This window comes from Eutrema salsugineum, unplaced genomic scaffold (assembly GCF_000478725.1).
Source record: "Eutrema salsugineum unplaced genomic scaffold, Eutsalg1_0 scaffold_10, whole genome shotgun sequence".
In the NCBI taxonomy this organism is placed as follows: Eukaryota; Viridiplantae; Streptophyta; class Magnoliopsida; order Brassicales; family Brassicaceae; genus Eutrema; species Eutrema salsugineum.
This window is the reverse complement of record NW_006256908.1, coordinates 341,945-364,768: the sequence shown is the minus strand read 5'-3', so window position 1 is coordinate 364,768 and position 22,824 is coordinate 341,945. Positions and strand designations below refer to the sequence as shown.

The 22,824-nt window shown below is 40.5% G+C and overlaps 4 protein-coding genes across 4 annotated transcripts; 2 read left to right on the top strand and 2 right to left on the bottom strand.

Moving 5' to 3' along the window:
• Positions 1-3,776: 3,776 nt before the first annotated feature.
• Positions 3,777-5,101, bottom strand: LOC18026513 (zinc finger Ran-binding domain-containing protein 2). The gene is made up of 3 exons (XM_006409657.2): positions 5,070-5,101; positions 4,533-4,962; positions 3,777-3,915 (listed from the first exon to the last, which is right to left on the bottom strand). Exons 2-3 carry the CDS (start codon positions 4,936-4,938, stop codon positions 3,905-3,907), a joined length of 417 nt encoding a protein of 138 aa, XP_006409720.1. The 5' UTR covers positions 4,939-4,962; positions 5,070-5,101; the 3' UTR covers positions 3,777-3,904.
• Positions 5,102-6,805: 1,704 nt separating this feature from the next.
• LOC112090236 (meiosis-specific protein ASY2-like) lies at positions 6,806-9,172 on the top strand. The gene is made up of 6 exons (XM_024161062.1): positions 6,806-6,929; positions 6,982-7,182; positions 7,235-7,711; positions 7,788-7,919; positions 7,992-8,611; positions 8,702-9,172. The coding sequence occupies exons 1-6, from the start codon at positions 6,806-6,808 to the stop codon at positions 9,170-9,172; spliced, it is 2,025 nt and encodes a 674-aa protein (XP_024016830.1).
• A 1,036-nt stretch (positions 9,173-10,208) lies between these two features.
• Positions 10,209-13,130, bottom strand: LOC112090235. The gene is made up of 3 exons (XM_024161061.1): positions 12,617-13,130; positions 10,858-12,451; positions 10,209-10,809 (listed from the first exon to the last, which is right to left on the bottom strand). Exons 1-3 carry the CDS (start codon positions 13,128-13,130, stop codon positions 10,209-10,211), a joined length of 2,709 nt encoding a protein of 902 aa, XP_024016829.1.
• An 8,967-nt stretch (positions 13,131-22,097) lies between these two features.
• On the top strand, positions 22,098-22,721 carry LOC112090234 (uncharacterized protein At4g04775-like). Its single transcript, XM_024161060.1, has 2 exons — positions 22,098-22,286; positions 22,398-22,721. Exons 1-2 carry the CDS (start codon positions 22,098-22,100, stop codon positions 22,719-22,721), a joined length of 513 nt encoding a protein of 170 aa, XP_024016828.1.
• The last annotated feature ends 103 nt before the right edge of the window (positions 22,722-22,824 follow it).

Here is a 22,824-nt window from a genome sequence, read left to right as displayed (position 1 = left end):
TGTTTCCAAGTTTTCTTAGCATCAAGCTCTTCTTCTTGGCATCTTCATCCTTTGTCTTAAGTAACAACTGATCCTGATAGATTTCCTGTGATGTCATTGGAACTAGAGTGACTTTTCGGCTTTGGAACTCAAAAGAATACCAATTGGTATAGCCATTGTGAGACACTCTCCGGTCATATTGCCATGGTCGCTCAAGTATAATATGACTTGTATTCATGGGTAGCACATCACAAAGGATTATGTGAACCATCACTTGGCTGCTTACTTTCAACTCGCCCCTATCATTGAGCCACTGAAGCTTGTAAGGCTTTGGATTCTTCTTCACCTCTAATCCAAGTTTTTTTACCATGGTTACACTTGCCACAGTTGCACAACTTCCCCCATCAATAATGACGCTGCAAACATTTTCCTTGACATTGCATCTAGTGTGAAACAGATTTATTCTCTGCTCTTGCTCCTCAGATTTGGGTTGTACACTTAGTGATTTCCTTGATACCAACATCTTTCCTTGAACTGGCATCTCCAAACGTTCTTCTAAAGGTGACTCTGAGTCAGGAACTTCTTCAACTTCTGATTCAATATCCCCATTGTCCAAGAGAATCATGATCTTCAGGTTTGGGCATTCATTAGCATAATTTCCCTTCCCTTGACACTTGAAACACCTTACATTTTGAGTCTTTGAAGAAGAAGCCACGCCCTTGCCCTTTTGCATCTTGACTCGCAGTGTACTGATTTGGCTCTATTTTTGGCTTAACAACTTGTTTCTCTTCTGCTTGGTGGCTCGACTTGGTGTTAGAAACTCCAACTCCATAAGTTGGCTTAGTGGAACCTTTCCTCTTGAGTTGCTGCTCTACAAGGATCGCCTTGTGGTGCATCTCTTCTAGATCCACATAATGTTACATCTCAAGCCTGTCTTGAACATCTGACTTTGGCAAGCAGGAGCTGGAGTATTTGGATCATATTATTTCTAATGCTGGCATCAGAGCAGATCGGATTGGATTGGCCTGTTGGATTGGCCTGTTCCCAATACTAGTACTGAACTTCGAGGATTTCTTGGGTTGACAGGGTACTATAAAAAATTTGTGCGTGATTACAGTCTTATTGCACGGCCACTCACAAATCTGTGATAGAAAAAAAATTTGCGTGGAGTGAGGAAGCCGAGCAAGCTTTCGAGAAGCTCAAGGTGGCAATGACTTCTATACAAACTTTGGCTCTACCAGATTTTTCTAAGCCATTTGTTATTCAAACTGATGCATCCGGAGAAGGTATCGGTGCTGTTTTATCTCAAAATGATCAACCTGTGGCATTTATGAGCAGATCCTTGGGTATAACAAAGAAAACATGGTCAACATATGCTCGTGAGATGTTGGCTATCATTGTTGCTATTCACACATGGCATCCGTATCTGCTTGGTCGACGTTTCACTATCCAAACGGATCAACGCAGCTTATGATATTTGCTTAAAAAACACATTCTAACTTCCGAGCAACAGAAGTTGGTCGGGTACGATTACGAGATCATTTACAAACTGGGAAAAGCAAACTCCGCCGCCGATGCTCTTTCTCGTGTCCCTGACAGTCCGGTGTTGAACACGATCTCAGTCTCACAAGTTTCTTTCTGGGAAGATCTTTGATCATTGACAAAGACTGATCCATATCTGTTACTCATTAGCAAGGCCGCCGCTGAGAAACCAGGGCAACCTTATGCCTGGAAAGATGACTTCTGTGCTATAACAACTGTGTGGTGATTCCTCCGAACTCAACACTGTTCCGTCAGCTACTTCATGAGCACCACGCCACTCCTATGGGAGGTCAGTCCGGTGTACTCCATACCTATAAATGGTTGTCTCGACAGTTTTACTGGCCCTCAATGCACAAGGTGGTGGCAGCATATGTTTTTGAATGTGATACATGTCAGAGAGCAAAGTCTCAAACTTTGTCTCCTGCAGGTCTTCTTCAGCCGTTGCCAGTACCATGTCAGCTTTGGGAAGATGTATCCATGGATTTTGTGGATGAGCTACCAAGATCTCACGGTCGCACTTCTATCATGGTTGTTGTTGATCGCCTAATCAAATATGCTCATCTCGTTGCTTGACTAATCCATACACAGCTTCGGTGGTAGCTTCAAAGTTCATCAACCCCGTCTTTAAACTCCACGGTATGCCTAAATCTATTCTCAGCGACCGAGATCCTCTTTTTCTCAGTAAATTTTGGAGAGAATTTTGGAAATTCTTGGGTACGACGCTACGTATGTCAACGGCTTATCATCCGCAAACGAACGGGCAAACAGAAATCGTTAACCAGTGTATCGAGCAGTACCTTTGATGTTTTGTCCAAAATAGGCTGAAAGAATGGAGTATATTCTTGTCGTGGGCTAAGTATTGGTACAGCACCACATTTCATTCGACGACGGGCACAACACCGTTTGAAGCTTTATACGGCAGACCGCCACCATTGATGCCTAGGTAAGAAATTGGGTCTTCGTTGGTTGATGAAATTGATGCACAGCTGCAGGAAAGAGATGAGTTTTTGGGAGAATTAAAACAACATCTTCAGGCAGCCAACAACAGAATGAAGCAGAGAGGAGACTTGAAGCTTCGCGAGATGGAATTTGCTGTTGGTGACTGGGTTTTTCTGCGACTCCAGCATTATCGCCAGAAATCTATCTTTCGGCGTTCATCCCAAAAACTAGCAAACCAGTTTTATGGGCCATTTCAAGTTGAACGACGTATCAGTCAAGTTGCATATCGTCTCAAATTACCCGAAGGTTCGCGTATCCATCCAGTGTTCTATGTCTCCTTACTTAAGAAACGTGTTGGTGATGATGAACCTCTTTCCATGAAACTACCACCGTTTCGTGAGAATGGGTTATTGCAATTGTCTCCGGATGAGCTTTTGTCAAAGAGGCAGGTACAGAGAGGGAACAAGTGGTTCACGGAGGTGTTGATAAAACGGACCAAGTTACCAATAGACGAAGCTACTTGGGAGGATCACGAGCAGATTCAGGGAAGTTTTCCTCAATTTCAAATGAACCTTGAGAACAACGTTCCTTTGGAGGGCGGGAGTATTAATAGGATACCAACAGAGGAACATGAGGACGACGTAGCTGGTCAAGATGCTGAGGTGGAAATAAAGAGGTCAAATCGGCAGAGAAAATCAAAAAAGAAGTATTCAGATTGACTAAGTCTTTTGTTTTACTTGTCTTACTTGTTCAAATAACGTGGACTACTCTTCCTCCTTATTTGTGGGAAGCAGTTCTCCATTTTTTATCGTTACCGTATTGTAAGGAGTCCATGACTCCATCTTTCTCTATTTAAATCTATGAAAAACCAAAAAAAAAAGGTAGATTATCTACCCAAAGAAAACCCTTGTGTTCTAGTTCTCAGCTTAACCAAGTTTAGAACTCTTGTTATCTATTGGTCTTGGCTTTGAGGGATTCAGAGTTCGGGACCTATCAGAACACTTCACGAAAGTTATTTTTTTCTTTTTTTGACTATGTTAGCTTATAGGAAGAACTCATATAATTAAACTAACTGGCAGATGAAAGATAACTATTCGAGTTATCGCATCTGTAAATACATTGTTTTGTTTTGGATTCTAAATATCTCTTCAATAAATTACGTTTGCGTCTTGATTTTTTTTTTTTTTTTTGCACTTGTTTATAGTCTCATTTCGCACTAGGGATGCTTAATCCCGATAAACCGATCCTGGAATAATTAATCCTAAATCTTCACTGTATCTTCATTGTTTCTATCTTCTGTTTGCAGGAGTTTCAAGTAATTTTAACTCAACGTACGAATGCTTCTGGCATGTTAGGAAGTAGTAACACTTTTGTAAGGTACGTGAATAGCTATTACAGTTACATTTAAAAAAGAGTGATTCCTGATCAGCTCTTTCTCGTCCATCTAGACGCCACCTGGAAATGAAAAAGAGGAAAATATGTCAATCCGAAAGTTCGAATTACAAAGAATTACATTCTCAAAGAAAAAAGTATATATATATATAGTATCAAAGAATAAAAAGATATATATATATATATATATATCTTTTGGGTTCTTGCAGATACATTTATTTTTGTGTTAAAAGTGATAAATAAGTGTTGTTTCATCGAGATTTTTGTTCGGGCTTTTCGGTTAAAATAATAACCTAATTAATTTAAATTTTTATTCGTGCTTTGGGGAGAAAAGATATATGCGGAATGCCTCATGTGATAGTTCGCCACGAAAATAGATTGAGTAGGAAAGTTATGATTTTCAGTTTTCAAACATTATAGAAAAAGATGCACTTGTGTCAACAAAAAAAAGAAAATTTGGTTGAATAAGTTTTACATTCATCCAGAAAAAAAAAAACATACACTAATTTCTTGGGTTAAAAATGACAAACATGGGTGTTTATTGTACGATTTAAGTTAAGTTTTTGAATTCACACCAAATAAAAAAAAGTTGAGTTTTTGAATTTTTTTTCAGTTTGGTTCAGATCGGATAGGTCTATCCGGATTATGCATCCCTAGAGAAAATTATAAAATTGACGTACCGTAATCTCTTGCTGTCTTACATTTGAAGCATTCGGCCCTGCTTGCGTAGTTATGAACTCCGCAACCGACCCTTGCACAAACCCAATCGCCAGATTTCCAGCCGGGAGGACAAGCTCCCGCATCATTCTCGTAAGCAACCATTTGAGCTCCATAGTACTGATCTGTATACTCGACTTTAATCATTCCACATCGATAGCAACTTGTGCGGCTGGCGTAATTGTGGCTCCTACAGTTCAATGCACCACAATACCAATCACCAGCCAAAACCTCAGTCCTGTTGTATAAGTACGTTGACACATCCACCCCTCCAAATTTGGGGTATCCACATTTCTGGCATGCCTCTCGTTTTTTGAAGTTTGCATGTTGGCACGCCCCACATAGCCAGTCTCCTCCAGTCCAGCTCATCTTTATTGATATATATCTAACCACCTGAAACGTATACTAGTAGTATTTAGCCAACATATCCAAAAGTAAAAATTGAAGTATGCAAAAAATCTTATCAGAGGAGGAGCTTTGATTTAAGAAGAAGGCCGAACCTGAGAAGACAAGAGACTGGTAAGCCAAATGAAGAGGTGAAATTGGTAGTTTGAGGAACATGGCTTTATATAAGCATTATAATGAGAATGTATATTTAGGTAGATGCTGATTCCATCAACTTTCTCTGCATTATGAGGATATAATAAGATATAAGACTATAAAAATTAATTCGGATGAATAAGCCTTATGGTGTCATGTAGTACTCAACCATTTCACGGTGGTTAAAAGACTCATTTTGGAGTTGTGGATAGGATTCGAGTAATCCTGTTGTGATTTCAATAACGGTTTTGTCAAACGATGAGGACGATTAGTTTGGATTCGGACTACTATTCGCGATTTTTTTTTTCTCTAAGAAGAATCTTGCGGTGGGAAGATTTTTTGAGAAATTATCATTAATATTGCCATGGTGTGTAATCTAATTTTCATAGGTTGCAATCTTTATGGATCATCTATTCATATAGGTTTGATTTCGTTTTATCATGTCATGGTTTTACGAAATATCTTTAGATGGACGTGTAAACATTAAACTTCAAAGGTTCAAAAACCAAAAAGAAACTTCAAAATTCAAACATTACGGTGAAGTAGACATATCGATACCCGTGAAGTAAACATTACGGTAAAATGTTAAAACTGTGTTTATGTGAAAGAGAAAAAGTCGTGAATAGGTTCAAAAAAAGTAAAAGTCGTGAATGATAATTAAGAGGGAAATCACAAGACCGACTGTTGATATGTGAATATCGATAAGGGGCAAAACAGTATTTTAGATCGGTAAACTCGGTTTTTATTAGATTGAATTGAGAGAATACAATTGAGTTCGGTTATTGAGTAAAGAATAACAAACTAAAACTTTATGAAACTAAGAATCTAAAGTGATGAGTTCTCAGTCTCTAAGTCTTCTTTGGAATATCTTGTGTTCTCTGGTATCGATTCATCTTCCTTTATATATATCCTCTGAGTCGGCCATCGAGTGCGTCTTCAGCGATATGAGACCGAGAGGACTTTCCTTTTCTCTCGGTCCTTTTCCTTTTCTCGCAGCAGTTTCTTTTTTCCATTGGGAAACTTTCGATTCTTGACCGAACTCGGGGAACTTCTCGGTTCCTTCGAGAAGCTTCTCGCCGACCTCGGCTTAATGGGCTGCGTTCGACCCAATACTTTACTCGGCCCAATCTTCCCGGTACATTCCTTCGTGAACCGGGCTTATGTTACGCCGATCTCGGTTTGTACTGGAGAAAACCGGGGTGCGGTTTTTACCTCCAACAGTTAGCCCCCCCTCAGTTCGATGAAAGGGAATGACTTTTAGTCAAACTTATTTGATTCAAAGTAAGTCACAAACCGAGCTCGGTAACCGCAATCGATTCGCATTCCCGGACGTTTCGCACCCTGTCTTCAATGAGGCGCGTGAATTCTGGGATTTTGCGAAAATCGAGGAACCACGATTCCCACTGTTTATAAGGGAAAAACTTCTTCTTGCATTCATTATTCTCGTTCAAGCATATATAAGGTACGCTGCTCTCCCTTCTCTCTAGATTTTGTTTCTCTCTCTAGTTTTCATTTGTAGTTCTCTCTCGTTTCTCCATCTCTCGCCGCCGCGATTTCTTGATTTTTCCGATCTATCTTCAAGTTTCCCGTTCGATCTTCAAATTCTCCGATCAATCTTCAATCTTTTCTGGTTAATCTTCAAACTGTTCTTCATTCTTCTCAGATCTCCTTTCCAATCTACTTTTCCGAACCCAAAATGTCTTCCAGCTCTTCAATCAATTCCTCTTCTAACCAAATCTTGCCGGAAGACCGTCGCGAGTCTTCTGAACCGAGCTCTTCTTCCTCGAACGCTCATTCCATGAACTCCTCCAACAAGGAAAGTAATCCTCCGTAGTTGGTTCGTAAAAACTCCAGATCGGCCGGTGCGAGCAGTAGCCGTTCTCGACCGCGAGTCGAAGCGACCGAACAACTGGCGACAGAGACTCGCGAAACGGAAGCTCGGATTGGGCCGACAAGAGGTCGAAGAGCCTGAAGAAGATAATCAGGAGGAGAACGCCACCGAGGCGGAAGTTGCCGAGGATAACCTTGAAGCAAGTGATCCACTCTTCGCCACCACTTCCAAAGCGAAAAGTCGTTCGTCCTCACAACGTGCCATCTTCTTCTCTTTCCACGAATGCCGTTCAAGCCATTCTTGAGGAGAACGGGCTTTCGGACAAGGTCATTTTTATAATACCGGAAGCTGAAGATCGGCCATGGGACGTACCTGAAGGCTTCCTCTGCATTTACGTGACGTACTTCACGCAGTGCAGACTCTCCCTTCCAATTCCCTCTCGTCTACTCGGGTACTGCAATCGGCGGGGCGTAGCTCTCACGCAAGTGATGCCTGCGTCGATAACGAACTATGTTGGTTTTGTTACTCTATGTGACGAGCTCGGCGAGGTTCCAACTAGTCGGCTCTTCGAAGACCTCTTCTCGGTTAACATCCACAAATCTAAGGAGTGGTTCTTTGCAGCGAACGCCAAGCCGAGAAAGAACCTCGTTACTGGGGTCAAACCCAGTAAATACAACAACTGGGAGTCTCAGTACTTTTACCTCGAGATGAACGATCTCTCCGTCAGCAACTCTGATATCCCAACTCAATCGGAGTGGAAGATTCCGATCGGTAGATTTAGATGATCTTATACTTAGTCGATTTTTGATTTCGTATCTTTTTAACTCTTTACGTTTCATTTTTGCAGGTCGTCATCTCCCGAGCATTATTCTCAACTCTGGACTCACTTCCGAATTTGAAACAGCCTTTAGTGAAGCCGGCAAACGTCGTTGGCCCGAAGTGTGGGAGGAGATTCTTCAGCGTCGAGCTAAGAAAGCAGGTTCGACTATCGAGTTCATTTTTGTTTTCCTATTTTGAGTTTCTTCCGAACTCTGCCTTATGCGTTTTACAGCTCCTGTTAAGGAACCGAAGCCGCTGAAGCCAAAGACTCGAGCTAAAAAACCTCGAGCTGCTCCAAGACGCAAAGCACCAAAACCGCAGGCTAAACGACCTCGAACTGCCAGGATGCTTTCGCTGGACGAGATCCCAACTCTGTTGGACGAAGAGGAGCCGAACGTCGCTGATCCGACCCCTGTCCCTGCTACCGAAGGGACCAATGAGCAACCGAAAGAGCTGCCGCCTGCTGCGAACTCGCCTGACCAAGCTGGTCAGAAGAAACTGAAGAAGAAGAAGTCCTCGAAGAAAACTAAGAGGATTGAAGACTCTTCTCGGGCGCAGGATGCACCCGCTGAGCTCAACCCACCGACGGCTATGGCGTCGGACCTCGCTCTTTCTCAGGATCGAGCTGAGGCTTCTCATTCTCGGAAGAGACAGGCTGAGGACCATACCGAAGACTCTCCAGGGCCAGAGCCGGCTAAGAGGGCTAAGACTGTTTTGATTATGATGAGGAGACTCCTTTTGAGGAGAACATCGATGCTTGCGCCGAACTCTATCACAAAATCTCTTCTCAGGTCCCGAGTCTGCCGGCAGTTCCCGAGCTCCGCTTCCCCAATATGTACAAAGGGATCGCACGTACAACTGTTGTGGTAACTTCCTGATTCCACTTCCTCATTTTATTATTTTCTTAAGTATGAGCTCTAACTCGTGTTTTATTTCGTGCAGCTCGCCAGTCAGACCAACAACTTGGTCGCGGCGTATGAAGTCGGGCTGTACGATGAACAGGTTAGGGTTGCCGAGCTACAGGAGAGGGTCTCCAAGGCGGAAGAACGTCTCGCCACCGAGCTCCAGATCAACGACTCTCTCCATACGGCTGTTGAATTGCTGAAGCAGGAGAGCTCAGAGCTAAAAGCGGTAAGAACCGAGCTGACCGAGGCTCAGACCTTGCTTTCTCGGGAATTCGAGAAGGACAAGGAACGGCTGCAAGGCGCCGAGCAAGGAGCGTTCATGCGACGGCCTGCGAACACTTGGAGAAGTTTATCTGCAGTTTGGATGACGTGGATCGAGCTCGTAAGCCTTACTTGGTGGTTAATCAGCTCACTGGAGTCCTCGGCTTTATCAAGCAACTCAAGAAGAAAGGCTTGTACGAGGTCCCGTGGTAGCTGGCATCGAGGCAAAGCATGCCAAGGCGTTTGAAGACTTTCGTTCAGTCGATGCTTGCGTTCTTACTGAAGAGGATAAGCGGATGTCCTGATCACGAATGCGAATTTGGATCGAATGAGGACATGCTGAACGCCGATCAAGCTGCAACCTCAAAGACCGCTTAGTCTTTTTCTGTTTCTTCTCTTTCTCGAACTCACTTGCCCTTTCATGGGTTACTTTATATGTAATATTTTATTTCCGAACCCTCGGTGGGTTCTTGAACTTATTCGCCTCTCGGAAGGCTTTTAATTATATGCTCGCTTGCTTTATTATTTTTTTTTATCTTAATGACTTAAAAAAAATCTTTCAAGTAGTAGATCGGTATTTAATTCGATTTTAAATTTATTCATTTGGTTTAGCGAATTGCGATAACACCTAAGTAGTAGATCGGAAACTAGTAGATGATGTTTGAACATAATTTCATCTTTTGATAGCAAATTGCGATAATTCGGCTTACGTTTTGCGAGTGTTGAGAACTCGGCTTACGGTGCGAATCTGAGGAGTTCGGCTTATTGTGCGAGCATTTGAGCTCGGCCTGGGGAACCCAAGTGAATCGTGTCATACTGGAAGAGTGAATTAATTTGAACTCTTGTAAGCGCACAAAACGAGTTCAAAGTTTTTCTAAGTCGAACCTAAGTATGCGAGATGTGCTCGGCTTATTGTTCTTGGTGACTTAGAAATTTAACTGCAGTACTGGCCCCGGCTTTTGATATGTGGTTTTACCACGGCACCATGTGGGTGCTTGCGAGACGGATCTCGGCTTTTAAAGTTTGCATTCATGTGGAATGCTATCGAACAACTGGCCAGGAAGTCGATGTAAGAACAAGGAGTTCGGTATTTTCCGAACTGGAACTTAGACGTTTTTTGACTTAATAAAACTTTATTGATGTTATAGCTGGACTCGATAACGAGCTGCCTACGTACCCTTTAAAGGGATCAAGCCATTCGTTGTTCTAAGTACAAAAGTGTTTTTTGCTCCGACTAAGTAGTTCGGAGGCTTTTTTTTTTTTTTATCGAAGCTCGTAACGAACTAGTAGTAGTATCGTTTGAGATGCATTGTGTTCCAGGATCGCGGGATCGGAGTTCCGTCTAACTTCATCAGTTGATAAACGCCGGGTTTAACAACCTTCATCACTTGGTATGGGCCTTCCCAGTTCGCGCCGAGTTTTCCTGCGTTCTTTTCTTCTTTGTTTTGATAGACCTTGCGAAGTACGAGATCGCCATCTTCAAAGTGACGGCCTTTGACCTTCTTGCTATAGTAATGAGCTTCCAGTTGTTGGTAGTTTTGTATCCGGAGTAACGCTCGTTCGCGATGTTTTTCGACTAAGTCGATTGTGTCGAGCATCATGTCGTTATTCGCGTCGGGTTGCTGGGTGAGCATGGTTCGGCGAATACTTGGGACGTTGAGTTCGGCTGGACACATAGCTTCTGTACCATATGCAAGGAAGAATGGTGATTGACCGGTCGAACGTCGTGGTGTAGTTCGGTGAGACCACAAGACACCATCGAGTTCGTCCGCCCAAGTTCCCTTAGCGGTATCGAGTCGCTTCTTCAGACCATCGATAATGGTTTTGTTCGTGGCTTCGGCTTGCCCGTTTCCTTGTGGGTATCGCGGGGTAGAGAAACTTAGTCTGATTTTTTACTTGGCGCAAAAATCTGTGAAAATTATCGAAGTGAACTGGGTGCCGTTGTCCGTAACGATCTCGTACGGGACTCCGTGTTGGCAGATGATAAATTTCCAGACGAACTTCTTGACATCGATTCCATGAATCTCGGGGTATGCCTCGGCTTCGACCCATTTGGTGAAGTAGTCCGTGACGACCAGAACGTATTGCTTCTGAGTCGTAGATCGGCGAAAAGGACCGATGATGTCCATTGCCCAGCGCATGAAAGGATATGGTGCGGTCGAGGTCATCAAGAGCTTGGTAGGAAGGTTGATCATCAGGCCATGACGTTGGCACTTCTCGTAGCGTGCTGTATACTTTTCGCAGTCAGAAAGCATAGTAGGCCAATAATAGCCAGCTTTTTTGATCTTGAATGCCAAAGACCGAGCTCCAGAGTGATTTCCTCCTTCTCCTTCATGAACTTTCTGCATTACTTCCATGATGTCGTTGCCGTGAACACAAGTAAAGAGTACACCGGACGCATCCCATCTGAGGAGAGTGCCCTTAATGACCACGTACCGAGCTGCACGCGCCTTGAGGCGCTGAGCTGCCCATTTATCTGCGGGGACCGTTCCATCTCCAATGTAGCCCACAATTTCTAAGGTCCAATCTTCAGGCTCATCTTCACCTTCGGCTTCGATATCGATTGGAACGTGTTGACCTTCGGACTCGTCTTCGAGATCGGATTCGTTATCAGGTTGTTCGTCCATCTTGGTGTTGAGATCGGTGACGACCTCTCTGGGTTTTGTTTTCAGGGTTAGGGGTGGAGCGAGATTGGGTTGGGCTTCGTAATCACGGCGTCTTGTAATGATGTTGCAGTTCGGACCAGGCTCAATACTTGGTCGTTCGATTGCTGCGATTGGGATAGTTCGCCGAAGATCAGGATCGGAATTAGTCGCGAGAGCGGCTAAGGCGTCGGCGGTTGCGTTCTCATCACGAGGTATCTTTGTAAGCTCGAATGTTGAGAACTCCGAAGCAACATCCTTAAGGACTTTGAGGTATGCGTCCATGCGATCGTTCTTGGCCTCGTATTCGCCGTGAAATTGGTTAGCCACACGCTGAGAGTCGCAGTAGGCGTGTATGTGTTCGGCACCGATACTTTTAGCAAGTCGTAGCCCAGCAATCAATGCTTCGTATTTGGCTTCGTTGTTGGACGCCGGGAAGCCAAGGCGGAATGATTGTTCGATAACCTCTCCTTCGGGGGATTTGAAACGAATCCCGACGCCGGATCCTTTATGGGATGAGGAGCCATCGGCGTGGAGAATCCAAGGTTGTACGACAGGATTAACTTCGACGAGCTCAGGTGGGAGCTCGACCAAGAAATCCGCCAGGACTTGAGACTTTGTTTCAGTTCTTCCTCGGTATTCAATGTCATACTCGCTAAGTTCAATGGCCCACTTGGCGAGTCTTCCGGATTGACTTGGGCTATGGAGGAAAGTGCGGAGAGGGTAGTCAGTTAGGACTACGATCGAGTGAGATTGGAAATACGAGCGTAACTTCCTCGCAGAAATAACCACGGCAAAGGCGAATTTCTCCAAGGTCGGGTAGCGATACTCTGACCCATCAAGGGATTTGCTTGTGTAGAAAATTGGCTTCTGCTCGCCACGATCTTCTCAAACAAGAACACTGCTGACCACGTACTACAAAATTGCGATGTAGAGGTAAAGTGTCTCGCCGGTTTCTGGTTTGGATAAGACTGGTGGCGTAAACAATTATTTCTTTAGCTCGGCAAAAGCTTCTTCGCACTTCTGATTCCATTCGAGATGTTTGTTACCGCGGAGCAGTTGGTAGAAAGGCAAGCACTTGTCTGTCGATCTGGATATAAACCGATTAAGTGCTGCAATGCGTCCAGTGAGTCGTTGAACTTCGCGTTTGGTTGTCGGAGATGGGAGCTCGAGTATAGCTGCAATCTGTTTCGGATTAGCTTCAATGCCTTGCAGTGTGACTATGTATACGAGGAACTCTCCAGACGTTACACCGAACGTGCACTTAGTGGGATTAAGCTTCATGCCATACTGGTCTAAAATATCAAAGCAGGTGCGAAGATAACCGACGTGATCGGAAGCGACGAGTGATTTCACGAGCATATCGTCAATGTAAACTTCCATAGTTCGCCCGAGCTGGCTTGCGAACATCCGGTTCACCAGTCGTTGGTACGTTGCTCCAGTATTCTTCAGACCAAAGGGCATGACCTTATAGCAGTATATGCCGCGGTCTGTGATGAACGATGTCTTTTCCCGATCTTGCAGATGCATAAGAATCTGATTATATCCGGAGAATACGTCCATAAACGAGAGTAGTTCGTTTCCGGCAGTCGCTTCCACAAAGTGGTCGATATGAGGCAAAGGAAAACTATCTTTCAGACATGCCTTATTGAGATCGGTAAAGTCGACGCAGATCCTCCATTTACCATTCTTCTTCCTGACGACTACGGGGTTTGCTAGCCAATCAGGATATTTGACTTCGGTTATGGATCCTGCTTTGAGCAACCACTAGACCTCATCGTTGACGGCCTGTGCCTTCTCTGGTCCGAACTTTCGGCGTTTCTGCTTGATTGGCTTATACGTCGGATCGATGTTGAGCTCATGACACGCGATCTGTCGATCGATCCCGGGCATATCTTCGACCGACCAAGCAAAGGTTGACGAATGCTGTTTCAGAAAGTTAATGAGTGGATCACGGATGCTTGAGTCGAGTTCAGCACCGATTCCGACTTGACGTTCTGGCCTTAATTTGTCGATGCAAACTTGAACGATCGACTCCTGCTTAGGCTTTGTCTGCTGGACGACGAGCTCGTTCGTCGGTCCTAACGAACTGATGACACAAGCTTGGTTGGCCGAACAAAGTTTGCACTCGTTTATGTAACATGATCGAGCGACGGCTTGGTTTCCTCGGAGAGTGTAGACACCGTCGGGAGTTGGGAACTTCAAGCATTGATGATACATTGAGGCAACCGCCTTCATTGCGTGTAACCAAGGCGTACCGAAAATGGCGTTGTAGATTGCCGGTTTGTCGAGGATGAGGAACTGAATAATCTTTGCGACTCCACCGAGGTAGATCGGGATGTTGACCATGCCCACCGTCTTGCAACGTTCTCCGTCGAAACCTGTAAGTGGCTCGATAAAAGGCTCAATCTCATCTGACGGTAAATCGAGCTGGTCAAGTGCTTCCTTGAAAATAATATTGACCGAACTGCCGGTATCGACCTGAATGCGACTAACTTCGACGTAGTCGAGAAGTAGTTCGACAACGAGTGCGTCGTTGTGTGGTTTATGTAGCCCGATTGTGTCGGCCTCAGTAAATACCAAAGGCGTTCCCTTTGGCGGATCGTGCGGGACTTTGGGAGCATGGTTCTACTGTATTGTTTGATAGCTCGAACCGAATAGCTGCAAGCTTCGATGGCCCCCATTATCATGTTGACGCATTTCCTTGCTTTGGGAGCATGGTTCTCTTGTGCTCGGTCGTCCCGATTGCGTTTCTGTTGTTCGGGCAGAGCAGGCGGATTCGGTGGCGGTGGTGGTAACACCAGTAAAGCTGGTAACGTCAGTAAAGCTGGTGGAGTTGGTGGATCCTTAGTGATGGTGTTCTCGAGCTGTGCGTTATTTGGTCGAGGCATGTTTGAACGACGGAGATCGTCTATCGAGATTTGCCCACTGTTCCTAGGCGTGTTTGAGCGACGGAGATCGTCAACCGAGATTGGCCCCTTTCGGTATCGGCCGAGTAGATATTCTCGCAGGTGTCTGCACTCTTCGGTGTTATGTCCTCTACGATTGTGGAATTCGCAGAATAAGGACTCGTCCTGATCTTCTTCACCTCTGACCCATTTATTGTTCCATTGTTTGGTTGGTTGCTGGATCGCATTAGCGTAGAACTTCTTACGATTCTCGTACCCTCTGCCGTATCCTGACTGTGGTTCGTTAGTTGTTGCTTTCAAGCGTTCGGGTTGCTTTGTCGAATAACTTTGTTCATAAGCGGCTTCCTCTTCTTCTTCGGCGATATAAGTATTAGCTCGGTGTAGTGCATTTTCTAGCGTCTGTGGAGGGTTATGCGTGATCGCGCTTCAGAAGCTAGTCTTAATCCGAGCTCCTTTCTGAAGGCATAAGAGGGCGGCTTCATCGCTGATCGTACAATTAGCGAAAATTGTCTTAAAGCGCTGGATGAACTCGCGCAGGCTCTCGCTTGCTCCTTGGGCTATTTGCCGGAGCTCGGAGTTCTTGGTGTTCTGCCCGATGAACATGGAGAAGTGTTTGACGAAGGCCGTCGTCAACTCCTTATAGTTATCAATTGAGTTGGCCTCGAGTCGCGAGAACCAGTCGAGAGCTACTCCTCCCAGACTTTCCACAAACAGTTGGCACTGAACTGCATGTCTCTCCTCGACGGATTTGAACTGGTATTGATTCATGCAGATGCCGAATGATGTCAAAAAGTGCCGGGGGTCAGTATTGCCTTCATAGATCTTTATTTTCAGTTCTCCATGTGTTTGACCGGCGTTCCTGCTATGCGCGGTGTGAAGGATGTTTTCTGTGTTTCCTGAATGACGCGCTCGATCTCCGGAGCCGCGCTTGTTGCTTGATGTATTTTTGAAGTGATCTCGCGAAGTTGCGCCTTCATTGCTTCGAACTCGGCGTCGCGACTTAGGTCCGACGTTGGTGCGTTTGCTGATTCGACTGCGGCAGACCTCATAGTTCCGGCTGGGTCTCCATCAGTGTTGAGGTCGTCAATAATGTTCCGAAACTCGAAGAGGAGTTCGTGCTTGACTGAGCTCGGCGATTTGCGCTGCCATCTGACTGAAACGTTCCTCGCTCCTTTTGTTAATGGCCTCAAATTGGGCGTTGAACACTTGGAGTAGCAATACAGTTCCATAACCTCCTACGGCTGCGGGGGTTTGGCCGGCTTCAGTCCCAGCGTTTTCCCCAGGAATTCCTCCTCCCTGCTCCGTTGGGTTTCGGACGGTAGCGTTCTCTCCACCGAGAGGGTTTTCTTCCTCGTGAATGTTGGCTTGATCCGTCATTGCTGATTTGATCTATCCGAAGTTTGATCTAAAACTGAAAATTCTGTTTAGTCCCCCTACCTGGCGCGCCAATTGTTGATATGTGAATATCGACAAGGGGCAAAACAGTATTTTAGATCGCTAAACTCGGTTTTTATTAGATTGAATCGAGAGAATAACGAACTAAGACTTTATGAAACTAAGAATCTAAAGTGATGAGTTCTCAGTCTCTAAGTCTTCTCTGGAATATCTTGTGTTCTCTGGTGTCGATTCATCTTCCTTTATATATATCCTCTGAGTCGGTCATCGAGTGCGTCTTCAGCGATATGGGACCGAGAGGACTTTTCTTTTCTCTCGGTTCTTTTCCTTTTCTCGCAGCAGTTTCCTTTTTCCATTGGAAAACTTTCCATTCTTGACCGAACTCGGGGAACTTCTCGGTTCCTTCGAGAAGTTTCTCGCCGACCTCGGCTTAATGGATTACGTTCGGCTCAATACTTTACTCGGCCCAATCTTCCCTGTACATTCCTTTATGAACCGGGTTTATATTACGCCGATCTCGGTTTTACCGGAGAAAACCGGGGTGCGGTTTTCACCTCCAACAGTGACTTTGAGGCTTGAAGTGATTCTCAGTTGCATTATTGTGGGTAAAAGAGAAGTTGATGAAGGGTATTATTCTCTTCTGTTGCCCCCCAATAACCATTTGTTCCAATTCTGTCCTTAATTCTTGTTCCTTCATACGTAGCTCCTTATTGGATTTCGACATCTTTTATATATCTTTGATCAAGTTATACCGTAAACATTAGCATTTATATGGAAAATAGAAGCATTTGCATGAGAACCCAGGAGAAGAGAAATAGTGGGAAAATAATTTTCTTGAACAATTTTGTTTTATGTGTCATTTGGTATTATCATTTTTTCAATACAAGCTAAAGTTATTTTTTAACTATTTCATGGATCCAGTCCGGATCCGGATTCTTGCAGATATCTTAATTTTTGGATGGATTTGAATGCCAATAGTTGTTTCTCAGACTCAACGTAGTCGAATTAATATCCTAAAAATTTTTTATTTTTTATGTGTCTACCTCTACAGGACAATCATCTAATCATATATTCTCTTATCTTAGTATATAAAATAAAATATTTTAAAATTAATAACTCACCGGATGCGACATATAATAATTATCACAAGATCAAATTACCAATTAGATTTTAATACATAATAGATTAATAATAAATAAAAAATTGTTGGAGTCATCTTTTGGCTAATAAAAATGATGAGTACATAAAATGAATAATAGTTGATGTAACGTATTACTTTTTAATATTCAAGCAACATGAAGTATAGGACAATGCATAGCCACACATCCAAATTAACTTAGTACACTAATAACTATATAAATAGTTGATAGAGCATGGTCACACATCCGAACAAACATGGTCATATGGCTAACAGTACTATAACTATCAATTTTTTTTTTGATACGGTACACTATTCAATTACCACTAGCGTTGATCTCAAAAATTAATCGAATAAGTTCTAAACCAAAAGCATTTACCGACAAAAAGCAAAAGCATTCAGATCAAAACTGACCCAGTTTTAACCAATCGACCTATTTGTAACCAACCCATCCAAATGTGATCCAATTAACAATGACTGAGCCCAAAAGAAAAATACAAAACTTAAATGTATCACATTCTTTTTTAAGATAAATATTTATTTTATCAGAAATATTAATTCTAAATTTATATATTATTTATTTTCACGTGTAATTTAAAAAAAAAATTATTTCTCTATAGAATATAAAAATATCTTATTATAAATTTGCATATATTCTGGTTATAATCAAATTGTATATAAACTGTAATTTGTATTGTTTAATTTATGAAAATGAGATTTGTTTGCAACAAATTGGTGGAATCTTTAGACAAATAATTGAAAGACCATTTAAGTGATTTTCTTATATTTCCTTCGTATATAAAATTTCTAGTTTCTTATATGCTTGTAATTAGTTGACCATATCGTAACACTTTTTTTTTACCATTAATAATGTGTTCAAGTAAATATCTAGTTAAATGTAAATTCAAGATAAAGAAACATATTTTTTTGGTCGTCCAAGATAAAAAAAACATTTAGGAAACGGAAAATAGAAAAGAAAAATAAAACATATATCTGACTTCTTATCCAAAAAGAAAAAAATAGATGAGACTCCCCCGGGTGTAATCACTTATATTGTCTTAGGGACCATATGGGGCAGCCATAACGCGAACAGTATTAAAGTGTTATAAAACTATATATACTAAATTCACTTAGAATTTATTCTTTATTATAATGCCAAATTATTCCTTTAACACTTTTATTCTTTTTCTTCAATAATTCAAAAACGATCATGCCAAGATTCACTGAATTATGCATGTCTACGTTCATTCTCTCCCTACATGAATCGGTTCAAATTAAGTTTTGATAAATTTTACCATTTCGAACATGATTTTTCACGTTATCCTAAATTGTGCGATTTTTAATTTGTCGGCGACGTCAACATTCACTTGACATTCTCAGATCGGAAAGAGTAAAATTAATTAATCCGGCTCACATATATACTTTTATCTGATTCTTCTTCTTACATGCATAATTGTGTTCATCAAACAATAATGGGTAATTGGTTATGTTTACGAACAAAAAAAATATATTACAATTTCTTACTTACCGACATCTCATATTTAAATTTATAATTTATGGATATAGCTAAAAATCGACATCATATCGAAGTTATGAAGCCACATCTCTCAAGTAAAATTTAGTTCTTATATTATCTTCGTCTTACAAATTGTTAATTATTATTAAACACGCAAAAATTATTGGTAACAACTAAAAATCCCAAAAACAATTATATCCATACTCGGAAGTGTATTGAAAATGAGTTGTCAAGATATCGTACATCTAACTTATCGTTTTGGGTGATATAATCTTTCTGTCCGAAAACATTTGCCTCTTTCCATATGGGAATCGAACTCTGACTCATAACCTTTGGAAGGCATGAACACTCGTTACTAGTCCAAGACTCACTTGGTCATCCACCAAATATTACTTTCGGTCAATATTTTATATTTAGTTGTAAGAATACGATTACCTAAACTATGTATCGTCGATAGCAAATCAATTAAAAAATAACTCTTTACATCACTTTTTCAATAGACAGAGTATTAGATCATTGTCATAGTAATAACCGAAAAGGGTTACTTTTAGAAGCGAATGTTGTTACTAAAGCAAATTGAGTTGCGGCGAGATGAAGCTGTGTGCGCTTCTTCAGTCAGTTGTTCTTTGTTCTTTTTATATATGTTTCTTAGATGAGAAGCAGCCACACATTTTATATAATAGATTGACAATTTTAAGATGACAAACCCCAATGGAATCCTTAACCCTTGAGTATGACCCGCGTACAAAGGATTTGATTCTTGTAAATTTATATTAAATTTTTTCATGACTATTTTATGAGTGAGATATCAATGCTGGATCCATAATAAGGAGGGTGCTGAAATAAGTTGCCAAAAAAGAAAATACTATACTTATTTAGTACTAATTTTTTTTATGAAACTCTATTTAATTAGGAATTGTCTTATAGTTAAAATATAAGCAAGAACAAAATACGGTGGATATTAGTTAAAGTTTTGGTCGTGTAACATTTGGGTTTTCATCCACATTCATCATACACAAAATAAAAAGAAACAAGAAAGTAAGAATGGTTTATAGAGTGATGGCAAGATTCTAGCGTGTTGACACCGAGGAGATTCGATAAGAAAGAATCAAAATCAATACACGAGATGTGTCACAAATTGCATATATTCCCAGATGGACTGACTATTACATCAATCTTCTTAACTAGTGTATTCCATTGGTCGTGACTTCTGCGTAGTTATATTTATTTTTGATTTCTCTTGTCTCATAGACAATGTAGCATAATGTATAATCGAACACTGTTAGGCCCGTTAAAAAAAATAAAATAATAATAGAACATTGTTTTTCGTTAATATTTAATTTATATGAATATTCCTTAATGATACGTTGCTTCTGTTGAATATTCATCTTTTACAGATATATATATTAGATTAGACTCCTCGTAATACCCAATAAAAAATAATTAGATTTGAAAATTGATAAACTACGTAAATCTGTATAATTAGATATTAAATTAAGATCCCGTTAAGTTTTTCAAATTTAAGTATGATTCGCAGTAAAATAACTAAAAATTGATATATATATATATATATATATAATCCGTTAATCTGATAAACAACCAATAATACAGTCTAAAAATATGTTCTTTATTACTTTATACTTTCTGTTTCTCATTTTTGATTCTAATAAATTATTTTAAAATTTACAACACGCATGATTATAATCTTTATAATGTTATTATATAAAAAAAATTGACTCAAAGTTAGTAACTCGCAAAATTATTACATATATACATGTATCAAGTTAAACAAACAAATTTAACATGTACCATAAAATTAAAAAAAAAAAAACAATATTAAAATAGAAAAAAGCAAAAAAATAATAAAAAATTAAGTTTATATAAGAAAACCCAATAATTCTGTTTAGAATGAGGAAATAAAATAATAACTTGTAATCACAAAAACTAAAGTTTTAGAAAAAGAAAAAACAAGGGAGGATTACTAAAAATATGCCACAATTTGAATCTAAATGCAAAAGTATACCCCAAATTCAACCTATTGCAAAAATAGGTCAGAGGGGTAGAGAAATTACTATTATCTCCTACATGAGTAAACAAAAAAACAAATGTCTCAGTTACGATTTTAACCTTGCAAAGTCTGCAAATATTAATGAAGTCTTCTCCGTAGACTTATAAAGAAGTCTGCAATTTAAACTGAAATTTGTTTCTATAAATAAAATGTCAACAAGTATGATCTATATAAATTAGAATTTAATAAAAATGAATCATTTTAAACCATCTAAGATAAAAATCAAAAGTGAATAATTCTAATCTAGGGCTGCAGACTTCTTTATAAGTCTGCTATATTATTAAATCTTATATTTAAATTTTAAAATTATATAAAAATAATTTAAACTGAAATTTGTTTCTATAAATCAAATGTCAACAAGTATGATCTATATAAATTAGTATTTAATAAAAATAAATCATTTTAAACCAGCTAAGATAAACAGCAAATGTAAATAATTCTAAACTAGGGTTGCAGACTTCTTTATAATTTATAAGTCTGCTGAGCAGACTGTAAAGAAGTCTACTATAAATGTAAACTATATATTTTAATTTTAAAATTATATAAAAAAATTGTGAGCGGAAATTTGTTTTCAAAAATCATATATAAGCAATTATGAGGTTTATAAACAAAAATATAATATAACCGAATCAATTTAGAACAAAAAATATAAACTTACTCAAAATGGGGTTTAATTTTGGGTTTGCAGACTACGGATCGAAGTCTTTTTAAACCGGAACCGAAATAATTAACCTAACCAAAATTTTTTTAACATAGTATATAAAGAAACTTACCAGTCGTTACCATAAATAAAAAACCCTAAATCACTGTAAAATGGCGCTGCACCCTGGTCTCTCTCGCCGCGACTCTCTCTCGCAGTAAGTTTTTCCCGGTGCTCCCCATTTATTCTATTCCCCTTCCATCAATTGAACTATTATATGGTTTCTGATGCAGATATCCGGCGGCGTCTTCATCCTCCTCTCGGCATTTTTCAGCTTGTAAGCCTTATTACTCACCCTCCTACTACATCTCTTCTTAATTATTTCTGATGCATATGTTGTTTCATATATCTCACTAGATATATTGTTGCTGCAGATCTCAGCCGGCGTCTTCATCGTTCTTATTTCTCTCTCCAGATCTGTGAATTCTTCACCATTACATTCGCTGTTTAGTCCGTATCTTATTGTTTACTTCTTTGTCCTTTAAAATTTGTCCTTTAAAATTTTTCCTTTTGTCCTTTTGCTTTACTATATTTTTTCACAGATCTAAGCCCAATACCGTGAGCAAGTAAGTAAAAATATTTTTTTATTACAAGATATACATTTTTTTGTTATTTTGTTGTTTAACAAGTAAGAAATACTTGTTTGGAAAGTTTGTTTTTGTTATTTTGTTTTTTAGCTGCAAAGTTATTATTTTTTATTTTTATTAGTTGTTGTTTTCATGTCATTTTGTCCTTTAGTTTAAAGTCTATATATAATTTTTCCAAAAGCATGCATTTCTTACATAAAAAATCATTTTAGCTGGAATGGGTCAATACAGCTACACTCAACCTTCAAGCAGCTCGGGAGAATGTATGAGTTCGACTGCTCGACGTCGATCTGGTGGAAATTTTGGATTTCCTATCCGTTGTTACTGCGGTTTGGTGCCAGTGCTCCAGACATCTTCCACAGACCTGAATCCAGGTAGAAGGTTCTACGGATGCCGTAATAATGAGGTAATAAGCCGTTTCCTGTATTGGTTTGTGAGAGTTTGTTGTGTTGAATAGTTATGTTTGTAATTGTTTCCCTTTGTGATGGTTTGTGATGGGTTCTGAGTGTTTGTATAGGATGGTGGCTACCATATATGCAAGTGGTGGGATGAAGCTATGACCGAGGAGTTTCAAGAGCTTAGTTTGGTTGTGGATCAACACGCAGACTCCATTCGTTACTTCAAAATTGGTGATTGCAAAGCTGTACATAATTGTATTGATAAGCCAGCAATGGAGGCAATGCGTCGCAGGATCATGAGCTTGGATGCAGATATAGCACAACTAAGGGACCAACTTTTGGAGTCACGTTTGGGAGGCTTGAAGTTGAATCATGCGATGGTGGCTGGTGCAATCCTGATTGTTGTTATTGTCTTTCTTGGTGTTTGTTTAACTAGATCGTAGTTGTTCTCGAAAGAGAATATGTATGAACAAATGTTTAATTATGTAAACTATGTTTCTGACATATTTGTCGACTAGCATACTTATTAGGCAGACTTCTTATGCA

Bases quoted from the DNA above. Each gene is read 5' to 3' on its own strand.
- LOC18026513 (XM_006409657.2), bottom strand. From the start codon at position 4,938: ATGAGCTGGACTGGAGGAGACTGGCTATGTGGGGCGTGCCAACATGCA.
- LOC112090236 (XM_024161062.1), top strand. From the start codon at position 6,806: ATGTCTTCCAGCTCTTCAATCAATTCCTCTTCTAACCAAATCTTGCCG. The intron at 6,930-6,981 runs GTAATCCTCCGT...CGGTGCGAGCAG, and splicing joins GAACTCCTCCAACAAGGAAA to TAGCCGTTCTCGACCGCGAG. The intron at 7,183-7,234 runs GTTCGTCCTCAC...ATGCCGTTCAAG, and splicing joins CACTTCCAAAGCGAAAAGTC to CCATTCTTGAGGAGAACGGG.
- LOC112090235 (XM_024161061.1), bottom strand. From the start codon at position 13,130: ATGGACGTATTCTCCGGATATAATCAGATTCTTATGCATCTGCAAGAT. The intron at 12,452-12,616 runs GTAACAAACATC...TTGTTTGAGAAG, and splicing joins TTTCTACCAACTGCTCCGCG to ATCGTGGCGAGCAGAAGCCA. The intron at 10,810-10,857 runs GTTCACTTCGAT...GTAAAAAATCAG, and splicing joins GTTACGGACAACGGCACCCA to ACTAAGTTTCTCTACCCCGC.
- LOC112090234 (XM_024161060.1), top strand. From the start codon at position 22,098: ATGGGTCAATACAGCTACACTCAACCTTCAAGCAGCTCGGGAGAATGT. The intron at 22,287-22,397 runs GTAATAAGCCGT...GTGTTTGTATAG, and splicing joins ACGGATGCCGTAATAATGAG to GATGGTGGCTACCATATATG.